The 12158-nt window shown below is 47.5% G+C and overlaps 1 protein-coding gene across 4 annotated transcripts in view; it reads right to left on the reverse strand.

The window, feature by feature from the left end:
- pard3ab (par-3 family cell polarity regulator alpha, b) overlaps window positions 1–12158 on the reverse strand; it is a 165834-nt gene that overhangs the window by 56978 nt on the left and 96698 nt on the right. For 3 of the 4 annotated variants that reach the window (XM_068566323.1, XM_068566315.1, XM_068566296.1), the window contains 5 exons: window positions 11381–11687; window positions 10312–10466; window positions 9149–9193; window positions 4397–4630; window positions 3202–3457 (listed from right to left, as the gene is read on the reverse strand). In XM_068566323.1, coding sequence (XP_068422424.1) covers window positions 3202–3457; window positions 4397–4630; window positions 9149–9193; window positions 10312–10466; window positions 11381–11687 — 997 coding nt within the window. The remainder of the gene's footprint in view (window positions 1–3201; window positions 3458–4396; window positions 4631–9148; window positions 9194–10311; window positions 10467–11380; window positions 11688–12158) is intronic. The other variant, XM_068566306.1, reaches the window with a different exon arrangement.

Genomic DNA, 12158 nt, shown 5'->3' on the forward strand with positions numbered 1-12158 from the left:
ATACTTAAGCAGTACGGGAAGAAGAAGAAGATGAAAGAAAAGAAGAAAAAGAAGAAGAAGAAGAAACAAAAGAAGTGGAAGGAGAAGATAAAGAAGGAAAAGAAGAAGAACAAAAGAAGGAGAAGAAGAAGAAGCAGAAGATGAATATGATGAAGAAGAAGCAGAAGATGAAGAAGAAGAAGACGAAGAAGAAGCAGAAGCAGAAGAAGCAGAAGAAGAAGAAGCAGAAGAAGAAGCAGAAGAAGCAGAAGAAGCAGAAGAAGCAGAAGACTACGACAACAATGTCCTTTGGGGAAATTATTATTATTGTCTTGAACATTTATATAAACGTGTTTCATGACCTTTGACCTCCAAAAATCTCATCAGTTCCCCCTCAAGTCCAGGGGGAACTTTTTGGGCAGACTTTTAGAGATTGACAGAACGAAGCGCCGGGAAAACACAGCAGCTCAGAGTGAAGAGGAGGCCGGCAGCTGGAGGACGAAGGCCTCGAGGCCACAGAGCGAGGAGCCTTCTTCATGTTCTGGCTTGTTCACTTGTTCATGTCCAAAAACACACACACACACACACACACACGCACACACAACCACTGCAAAAATTAGCGTAGCCCTCGAATTTCTGGGCAGCGACCGTCATCGCCGGTGCCAAACCAACAGACTGGAAGAGGAGGAAGAGGAGGAGGGGGGAGAGAGAGAGAGAGATGGATAGAGAGGGGAAGAGAGAGAGAGAGAGAGAGAGAGAGAGAGAGAGAGAGAGAGAGAGAGATGGATGGAGTTGGCAGGCGCTCTGTTGGCAGTGGTTGATGGTAATGAGGCTTTGATTGGGACGAAGTGTGAGGCCTTCGAGACATGAGAGGGTCAGGCAGTGGCAGCTCTGTTGATCACACACACACACATACAATCTCCACACACACACACACACACACACACACACACACACACACACACTCCTGACTTCTCCAGGCCTCCCACTCCTGATTCACCCCTCCTACATGCAAAGACACACTGTACACAAGTACAAGCTCTCCCTGACACTCTCTCTCACACACACACACACACACACACACACACACACACACACACACACACACACACACACTAAAGCGTGACACTCGTTGGAGCTCTCCACGTTGTGAAAAGCCACTCGGGGATGGAACTTGCTCACATCACAGTCAGCTCTCTGTTTCCTCTCGTGGTGACAAACATGTAGATTCTGCTCAACTTCTCTTTATGTTTTGGGAACGAACTCACGGCTGCTCGCTCTCATCACCTGTCAATCAAACACTGTGGTGTCTCACACACACACACACACACACACACACACACACACAGGTTCATCACAGGAAGTTCTGCCTTTCAAATATATATATATATATATATATATATATATATATATAAATATATAAATATATATATATATATATATATATATAAATATATAAATATATATATATATATATATATATATTTATATATATATATATATATATATATATATATATATATACACACATACATACACACACACACACACACACACATATATACACATATATATACACATATATAAATAAATGATGTCATCCCCCAGAAGTAAAGCTGCTGTCATTTGAAGCGATCCCACCTGTTTGACTCAGAGCTCTACTGGCTTCAACCTCCTCCTCCTTCCTCCTCTTCCTCCCTCCTCCTCTTCCTCCCTCCTCTTCCTCCCTCTTCCTCCCTCCTCCTCTTCCTCCCTCCTCCTCCCCGAGGGACAAACCTCTCGCTCTGAGCTCCTCGCGGTGCACAAAGACTCCTTCACTGAGTCTTTATTCTCCAAAATCGCTCCTGAAAGGTTCTGACGTTTGACGTCGCAAAACACGATGAATAAAACAGCAGCGCGGCGGCTCGGAGGCCAGTGAGGCGTCTGAGAGGCGGTTTCTAGTTATTAGAGAGTGTTTTAGTGTTCAGACATGTTGATGTTCTCATGAATAAATAATCATGTGTACTTCTTCAAACGAGGGCGAGACCAAATTAGTTTTTTAAAATCTTATTTCAAAGCTTCTATTGAGGTTTTCTACTGAATATCCGTCGTCATATTTCATGATGTCATCCCCCCCTGAGTGCTCTCTCTGTGTGTTTGAGAGCTCTGAAAGCTTTTTCTGGAGCTTTTCCAGTTAAGTCTGTCAGCTGATGAAGACTGAAAAGACCCGTGAAGAAGCTCGAGTGGAGGATATTTCACTAAATTGACATTTCCAGGGTCAAGGATACAAACGTGGACGCTCTAATAGGACATTAAATAAGTTTAATCCAGATGCATTGTGACGTCTGGCTGTGCATCCCTCCTTCTCTTACAAGGTCTTACTTATCCTCAGCCCAGCTGCTCCTCCCTTCTCTCCACCTCCATCTCTCCATCTCTGAGGACCTCATTACCGTCCTCGCTCAGAGAAGAGTCACTGTTTTCCCTTCCCTGTCACGACCACTTTGCCTAATATGATATACAGCTGTATTACCGGCCGGCCTCCCTCCTCCGGAGAGTTCAACCCACCAATCGGAAAGAAAGTGTCGACCTCGGCACCAAAAAGCTAACGGGAGGAAATGAACGGACTGCACACTAATGGGACGAGTGTGTGTGGAGAACGCAGCCCGTCAGCTGGGCTTGAAGGGGTTGTTTGGCAGGTGAAAAAAGCTGCAGAGACGGAGTTAATAACGGGAAAATAAACCACAGAAAGGTCAAGTTTTCTGGGGACTAATTAGCGTTTGGCAGACTGAATCTCTAGAAGCTCAATGCACACGTAGACGTGGTTAATGTTCCCTTTCCATAAGAATACGACAGGCCGTCCTCGTGCTGACGGACACACAACAGGAGCTGCCGTGCATGCTCTGCACTTACGTTTGTCGTAGGAACCCCAAATTAATTACAACACTTGTGTTTATTGTTTGTATTTGTTCAGCAAAGTCTTAAGAAAAAATGTACATCTGCCAAAAAAAAATTACTTTTAAAAGATATTTTCATCTCAAGTATGAACATCCAGCATGATATGAGCCAGATTCCCCAAAGTTCAAGTCATATTTATGGTTTATGTTAATACTTGTGGTTGAATTGTGTTGTTAAAAATGTAAAATTGACATCAGGGGTGAAGGAGACATCATGAATGAGAATTCATGAGGCTCAGAAGATTGCAGAAACTTCTCTGAGGGCTTAACTTTGGTGAACAAGTCTTACCTGAACATGTCCCCGAGTCCCTTCAGCATGCCCTTCTTGGCTTTCCCCTTCTCCTTCTCCTTGTCCTTCTCCTTCCCTCCCTCCTGCTTCTTCTTCTCCTTCCCTCCCTTGTCCTTGTCCTTCTTCTTCTCCTCTTTGGTGCGATTGGTGCCGTTGACCAGGGGCTTCTCGCCGTTGCCCGTCAGCGGCGTCTGGTCGGCCACCGTGGACACCGAGTCTCTCCCCGACCGCGAGCTCTCCTCCGTGTCCTCCTCCACTGGAGAGAGGACATGAAAGAGGTTGGAAACACGGAGAAGAAGCGCGTGGGAGACGGAGAACATGTGTTTTTTAAACCAAGTAGAGCTGTAACATACATGAAAATCCATAAACCTCATAAAAGAAAATCTATACGTCTCATAAATGTGCCGTCATGTCACTCAAGTGCAGAAGAGGCCCTTCTAATAATCACACATCACGGATAGAGATCTTTAGAGTCCATTAGACCCCGTCTTGTAAAATTACCATTCGATGGTATTAGGGCACATTACGCCGGCTAAATGTGAGATTAACGTCAGAAAGTTGACATCGGATTATTTGGGCTATCAAAAGGAGATTAAAGATTATAGCGTCACGCTCTGAAAGAGGTTGCTTTTGTGGAACTAAAGAGGAAAGAAAACTGTTTTGGAGATTGTGCTTTGTGTATCGTGGAAACCTCAAATTTAACCTCAAAAGGAAGCCTTGAAGGTCCAGTGCATAGGATGTAACGGTGCAACCAAGTGGACTACTGCTCCTTAATATAGAAAATATATAAGATATTGTTGTTTGGTGCAGACAGCGCGACCCATCCCCCCAACGAGACGCTCCTTTTAGCTCCCAACTCTGAAAAAAACGCCTGATTTTCACGGCGTGCGTCCCGACTTCTGATGCGGTGGATAGTCACGTCCTCACGAGTCAACGAGCTGCTGCAACCAGCTGCCAGACACCAAGCGTTAGTCAGCCCCATGCACGAGTACAGAAGCCACATCCAAGCTTTAGTCTCAAATGCAACACCGATGAACACTTTTAAATCGGTCGAGACATGCTACGGAAGTCCAAGAGTGCCTGAGGTTGAAGTGGCCTCGCTAAAAAAAAAAAGGACACTGACCCCGGCGGCCATTTTGGGGATGAAACCTGCCGGCTCTTCAGAAACAGGACGTTAACTTGTTGCCTGTCTTACGTGTCTCCATGCCCTCGTCGTCTTCTTCCGTGGCGACGGCCGGTCGGTCGTAGGATTTGTCGATGGCCGCCCGGAAGCTCTCGTTGCAGCCCCGCCCCCGGATGATGCGGGGGCGTGGCCTGTGGAAGGGGTGGTCCCCGTTGAGCGTCACCTCCGCGACGGCCGTCTGGAGGCTCTCCAGCGAGCTGGACTTCTTCAGGCCGAGCGACGGCCCCACGTCCCTGGTGGAGGAACCTGATGGGGAAGATGCAGAGGCGCCATGAGTACCCTGTTGATGCAGTCGCCTGAGCTCGGAGGCGTCGCAGTGGAAGTCGTGTTCGTGCATTTTGTGGCTTTTTGTGTCGCGGATTCTGGGATTTACTTTACTGCAGCCGACCTCAAGGTGAAACGTCCACCGGAGATGTGACTAGCACACACGGCGACAACGAGGAACGCACATCGCGATCAGGCTGCGACCTGCAACTTCTCAGTTTGTGCATCATTGATTTAAAATTGCAAATTTTAGACCTGCTTCATTCTGCAGAAAAGCTCCTCAGACGCTTGAACAGTCGGTGAACCAAACATGTAGAACTATGACATCCAATAGAAGCATCTGTAGAAAAAAAAACACCTGGAGATGCGGCTTGGAAAAATTTAAAAAAGTCAGATTTTGTGTTTTTTTAATTCTAAAATCAATCTCGATACAATCTGAACATGTCAAAAAAAATAAATTTGGAGCCGTCAGTCTGATGGAGTAGCCACAAGGAGGAAGAAGAAACACCTGCTCTACCTGAACAAGGTCTCCGCCTCAATCAGCCTCTGACAACAGCGCATTTAAACCAGAAAGGAGGCTGATCGATTGAGAGAGAGTGTGTGTGTGTGTGTGTGTGTGTGTGTGTGTGTGTGTGTGTGTAACATTCCTCCAGACTGGCGACAAAATCAATTACGAGACGTGGCCCCGAATGAAAATAACCATCAGCAAAATAGGAGAAACATGACAGTTTAATTAAAGTAAAGAGGATGTGTGCGGGTGCGGCGTAATGTGCGTTCCCATACGACGCCTCTCAGCGCGCTGGGCGGCTAATGCATGCAGAGAGGTGAGGAGAGGAGGCACGAAGGTAAATGGAGGAGTCGTAATCTCTTGGGGTGGTGTCACTTTATGGCTGCCGGAGCAGATGGCTGCAGAACACACACACACAGACACACACACAGACACACACACACACACACACACGGCCTGATAGATTAACACGAGGGAGGAGATGAATGAAAAGAGAAAGAAGGAAGTGAGGAAAAGAGCAGACGGGAAGTGAAACCAGGCATGAGAGGACGGAACAAATAAATGTCAAAGACGGAAACTTTGACCGTTTGAGGAACTTTCATTCAAAGCTACAGCGCCGGAAAATATCTCGATGTCGGCGACACATTTTTGTGGATTTGCGTCCTGAGTCACGGACGTATTTTACTCACGTTGCATCCCTGCGTTGACAACTTAATGCAGTCAGTTTTCTTTCAACAATTAGAATAAAAATATATTCAAATAACCTCAAACAACAAGTCTGGACGCGAGCTAAAAAACAAGCTTCTTCTTTGCAGTGAGACTGAAAGAATAAAGACAAAAGGGATGCAAAAAAACTAACTTATTGTCTTTTTCAGAGACTTTCCAACAACCTGGTGATGACATGGAGCTCGTCACCTGCACACAGGGTTCACTCGGGGATATTTGCAATGCAATACGTACAAAAAGTGTCCGTTTGTTTGCATTTTTTATTTTTAAAGGATTATTTCCAATCTGGCAACCAGTCAGCCCGTTTTTATGCGTAATCTGTGCCGGTTGTGTTTGCACAGAGCGACACTCGTGGTGTTGACGTGTGACAAAGCTCCGGGTGGCGATTACCTTCCCCTCAATATATATATTTATATACATTCACAAGGGGGAAAGAAGGCTCGTACATGAGGGCGTCGGTCGTCTCGTGACGTTCCAGAAGTTGAATCCTCTCTTGCTTTTTGAGCGGCTTCTGTTCAGCGCGTCCAGCGGGACTTTCGACGTCGTCCGCATGAAGTTCTGGACGCCGCCGCGTCCTCGTCCAACATGTGGCGCTGGCCTGTGTCAATAAGCGTCTCGGCCAATCGCGGCTCAGGACACGGGGGACGGCCTCGGAGCCGTCACGGGCGGCGGTTTCAGCGGGACGGGGTGTTTAGGCTCTGGGAAATGGACCACGGGTCGTTTCTATTCACTGTGGGAGTTGGGCCTCCCACTAAGTGAAAATGAACCGAGGACACTTTAAATCTATTAGCCCACAACACACATTGAATGGCTGTGAGATCCAAAATTCACACGGAATACACTTTCAATCAGCTACTGTCGGTGTGACGAGACATTTCATTCATTTCAATAAACGGATCAATCGAATTTCAGACTAAAATGAAGCACATTCTCTAAAGCTGCGACGAGGAACGTTCACGTTGGCGCCTCCTGTGGACCAAAGCGGTAGTGGTAGTCTCGTTTCGACAGCGAGTCCGACTGTCTGCCTCGGAGCTGTGTTTTAGGTTTTGTCTAGTTTGGTTTTGAGATTTAAGAGATTTCGTAGAGTTCAGGAGAGAACGAGTGCTAACTTTTCATCGTCGCATTGCGTAACCGCGCAACACACTTGTGCGTAAAACACAGTCTCCTCCTTCTCCTCAAGACATCATGACCCGAAAAGCTGCAAACAATCCCCCCACAAACGGGCTTGTAAATATATATTTAAGTATTGTAAATACCAAAGGAGATATCCATGATGCTTTTCCCACGAGGCCTCTCTTCCGTCACGTCTTTGCAGCACTTTTGTCTCCACTATTAAGTGAGTTCACGAGTCGGTCTCCATCTTACACTCCAACCCTCTCACCTCTCTTCTCAACACACTCCCTCCCCCCTCCGCAGGATCCGTCCTTATTGTCCAAGTCGCCGATATCAGAGGCCTTCGACACGCGAGAGCTGACAATGACGGATGGCCTCGCTGTCAGCTCGCAGCCTTAACCGAGGACGGAGCGCGTTCTCCCTCCACGCAAACACGTGAACACATGTACACTTCTGACACACACACACACACACAAAACAATTAGTGCTACAGCCGCATCCGAGGCAAAAAAAGAGAAGACAAATCAAATCTGCAGTCAGCGGCGGCTTTCTGCCGCGTGTCGGGCAGCGACCTCAAACTGCGGCGAGGACGGCGGAGGCTTCGCTCTGTTCGGCTAATTTGTCTTTTTTGTCGAAGAGCGAGCGCTCCACCAGAAAGAGGCGCAGAGGGCGGAGCGGGATGAAAGCCTCTGAAACGTCGTCTGCAACTCTGCTACGAGGTTCTGTTTTGCAGATGAGCGGCGGTCGCTTCATGGCCGTTCGCTTTCGCCGCTCATGAGTCAAGACAAAGCCGTGGAAGCAGGTTGTGGTTTTTGCACTCGTGTTACTCTGCAGACACAAAGAGTTACAGCAGGTCCCTGAAGTGAGTAAGCAACGGTCCAATGGGTATCTTCATACAGAAGAGTGAAAGGCAGAAAGAAAGCACGGACTGGAGATGTGGGATGATGTGGAGGACAGACGGGGTTTTAACTGACAACCTCGCGCTTTTTCAAAATGCTTACATGTATATCTTGGTGGTTTAAGACAGTCCAAAGAGTTATGATTCATAGGAAACGTAAACAAATCTCTTACAAACCCAAAAAGTGCTAAAAGTCCAGTGAATCAAGATGTTCGTGTAGAAAAACACATAATTCATATTTTAGGTGGGTTTCAGCAAGTAAACAGTTAAAAATGGCCGCCTCCTGCATCTATTTGTGAACTTTATGAAACTATGTGGACTTTTGATTAGTTAGAAAAGGTGCTGAGGGCAAAGGATTAACTACATCAACGGCATTCATTCACAAAAAATGCAACACTCAGCACAAACACTCTCACATCGTCTGCAAACAGTCGAATATTGAACACCGGGTTTTATTTGTAATTTATCCAAATTGTGTAAGTGTGCTTCCTAATATTTCGGTGGAAGAGCCAGCTTTTTCGCTGTCAAAGCACGTTTGCTGTTAAAGCAAACTCAGCATTCTCTATATCCACCGGTTTTCTTGCTCATGTTTATTTCCACAGCATGTTTCTGTCCGACTCTCCCGTTACTGACTCAACGCTTCCCGCAGAGATATTTCAAATTAAAGCCCGTCAGCGGCTCACGGGGACGCAGTCCACCTCCTTCTCCCAGTGCGCTTTTAATTTGAAACACCTGCAGGTTTCAAGTGTCGTCGTTCATTGACGGGGGCTTCAACAAGGGAGAGTTTGCCAAAGTCTAGAGGAACAGGAAGTAGCAGCGCGGGAGCAAAGTACTGTGATGAATACCTCCCACCACTCTTCTTCCAAACACTCTACGTTTTAAAAATACAGCATGAAAGCAGTATTTCTCAGAGCAGCAGCGCTTTACTGATTGAATAAAACTGTAGGAATGAACATTATGCAGGATTATTCAATAAGGGTGCAGGTAATTCCTCCTTTGCTGGATGAATGACGGCGTATAAGTCGGGAATGCACTAAATGTGACGGGATAATAAAATACCGTGTGGTACAACGCGGTAAAGCAGCAGTACTTTGTGAAAGAATCACATCTCCTGGACGGCTTTCACTCAGCGTAACCCACTTAACCCCCTCGTCCCGGGCCTCACATGTGCACCACCAGAAGAAAAGACTAAGTGACGCTGATGGTGATGAAAACGAGCGCTCCGCTCCACCTTTTCTCTCTCTCAGGGCCTTACCTGCGTCGGTCGAGGGTCGAGGGGTGAGGTTAATCTCGTCGGCTACTGTTAAAAAGGAAGGGGCGAGGAAAAAAGAAGGGGGAGGGGAGGGGGGTACAAAAACATTTGGGGCTCGGGTTAGTGCAAAAATGACATTCCACATGCGGCATCCAGGTAGCAGACAATCACACGACACACGGATCAATTAGCATCGGCCGCCATGCAATGCACCGCGAGGAGGCGGAGGCAGAAGGTGGAGGAGGGGAAGTGGATGGAAAGAGGATAGCAATCAGACTTGTTGTGATATCAACACGGCGCAGAGCGGCAATCTGGTCGGGGAGATTAGATGTGATTACTGGTGAGAGAGAGCGAGGAGAGAGAGAGAGAGGCCGAAGCAATCAGCGGCGTTTTTTTTTTTTTTTTGCAGAGGTCGTCCTCAAGGTGAATCGACGCGGCGACGTTCTTGACTTTGGGGCGGGAGACGCAGAGGAAAGAGGGTGGAATACATTGAAGTAGAAGAGAAGCATGCAGAGATAAGAGCAGGAAATCAGATCCTGTTGGAAAAGAGGTTTCACGACGGAGCCGAAGATCGTTAACCCGTTAAAAACTATGGAACCAATGTTGTCTCCAGACCTCTTTTCCCTGTGTTTGAGTCGTCGTAGGAACCCCAAATTAATTACAATACTTGTGTCTATTGTATGTATTTGTTCACCAAAGAAAAAATGTATATCTGCAAAAAAAAGAAAATACTTTTAAAAGATATTTTGATGGTAACTATGAACATCCAGCATGATATGAGCCCGATTCTCCAAAAAAGCCTCCTGGAGCGTCAATAAGACACCTTTTTGGAAAGATTAGGACCTAAAGAATCAGAATCTGCAACAAAAATCACAATAAAACAATGTCTTGGTCTGTTAGGAAGGAGTTTCAGTCAAAAAACGGTGTCGTTCGGTTCAAAAATGAGAAAAATTACGTATTTAATGCCAAAAGATTGTCTGAATGGGGCATGCTGGGACTTAAAATGGCCGTGGGAGGATTTTTACACGGTTTACAAAAGGTTAAATATGTGAATGCTTCTATCAACCTCCTCTACCTGACGTGGATAACGCCTTCGTTCATGAAGTCTGACTGAAGTCACCTGCAGTGGTTTTGTTGTTGTTTGGCTTTTATTTTGAAGGCCGTACCTAGATCCATGCTCTTGGACTTGCGCGTCTTGAGGACGTCGAGCTGCGAGGCGTCGCCTCCGAACTGCTTGCTGCGTTTCTCCGACATGCTCTGACGCCCGAAGCCCTCACGCTGGAAATTACCGTCCGGGTCGTTTTCATCTGGATTCAAGGAGCTGGAGGAAGAAGAGGAGGAAGAGGAGGAGGAAGAGGAATAAGAGATGATTGAGTTTATTGTCACAGGGAAAAAGTGCTTTATAGAAATAAAAAGGAAGGATAACAACAGATGAATAGAAGAAAAAACTTAAATTTAAATGAAGAGATAATGCAGGAGGAAGAGGAAGAAAAAAGTTCTTCCCTCTCTTCGTTGAGCCGATACGGTTCAAAGAGAGAGAACTCACTAAAGTGAACGAGTGATGGAGAGAATCTAGAAAAGAATTGGGAGAGCTGGAAGAGCGGCAAGCAAGAAAAAAGGAAAGAGGAAAAACAGAATAAAGTCGGAAGATGGGAAGACGGTGAGGAGGTGGAGAGAGAGGAGAGGAAGGAGGAGGAGAAGCTCAGAGGATGAACAACGTAAAAGAGGAAACGAGAGCTTCAGAGAGAAGAAGGTGAGCGGCAGAGAGGAGGAATAATGAGAGGTGGAGAAAGACGAGAGATGAAAGAGAGAGCAACGTGGAGGAAGAGGAAGGAGAAGAGGAAGAAGAACAAACAAAAGAACAGAGCTGGAGACGAGGCCGCGAGGGACGAGAACAAGAGATACAACATGGAGAGAGAGAGAGAGAAAGAAAGAGAGAAAGAGAGAGAGAGAGAGAGAGAGAGAGAGAGAGAAAGAAAGAGAGAGAGAAGAGGAATGAGAGAAGAGAGAGAGTGGAAATTAAAAAAAACGAAATCAAAGAGACGATAGATAGAAGAGAGGGAGAGAGAGAGAGACAAAGAGAGACAGAAAGAGAGGGAGATAGATAGGAGGGATGGAGAGAGAGATATAGAGGGATAGAGGAAGAGACAAAAAAGAGAGGAAAGAGAAAGAGACACACACACACAGTGTAGATTTTGTTCAGATCTTTTGTTCTGTGTTCGGTTCCTAACCCACCTGTCAATGGGAGGGGGCGTGTCCTTGGCCCAGGATGGAGGGGGCGTGTCCTTGGCCCAGGATGGAGGGGGCGTGTCCTTGGCCCAGGGCGGAGGGGGCGTGTCCTTGGCCCAGGGCGGAGGGGGCGTGTCCTTGGCCCAGGGCGGCGGCGGCAGCAGCGGCGGCGTGTCGGCGGCGAAGCCCACGTCGTCACGGGAACTGGACGAGGACTGGTCAGACAGGTGAGGCGGCTGCAGCGGCCGGTCGTCCTCGATGATCACCGTGTCGTCCTGCGGCATGTTGACGGTCGGAGAGAGCTGGTAGTGACCTGAGGACAGGAAGCGCTCATCAGACCCTCACACTGTGACGGGACCCTCACACTGTGACGGGACCCTCACACTGTTAGAGGACCCTCACACTGTTAGAGGACCCTCACACCGTGACGGGACCCTCACACTGTGGCGGGACCCTCACTTTATGATGGGACAGGACCCTCACACTGAAACAGGACCCTCACACTGAAACAGGACCCTCACACTGTGGCGGGACCCTCACACTGTGGCGGGACCCTCACACTGTGGCGGGACCCTCACACTGTGGCGGGACCCTCACACTGTGACAGGACCCTCACACTATGGCGGGACCCTCACACTGTGACAGGACCCTCACACTGTGGTGGGACAGGACCCTCACACTGTGACAGGACCCTCACTTTATGATGGGACAGGACCCTCACACTGAAACAGGACCCTCACACTGAAACAGGACCCTCACACTGTGGCGGGACCCTCACACTGTG

The sequence above is a fragment of the Clinocottus analis genome, unplaced genomic scaffold (assembly GCF_023055335.1).
Source record: "Clinocottus analis isolate CAN_PGR_092001 unplaced genomic scaffold, fCliAna1.0.p SCAF_11, whole genome shotgun sequence".
Taxonomy (NCBI): Eukaryota; Metazoa; Chordata; class Actinopteri; order Perciformes; family Cottidae; genus Clinocottus; species Clinocottus analis.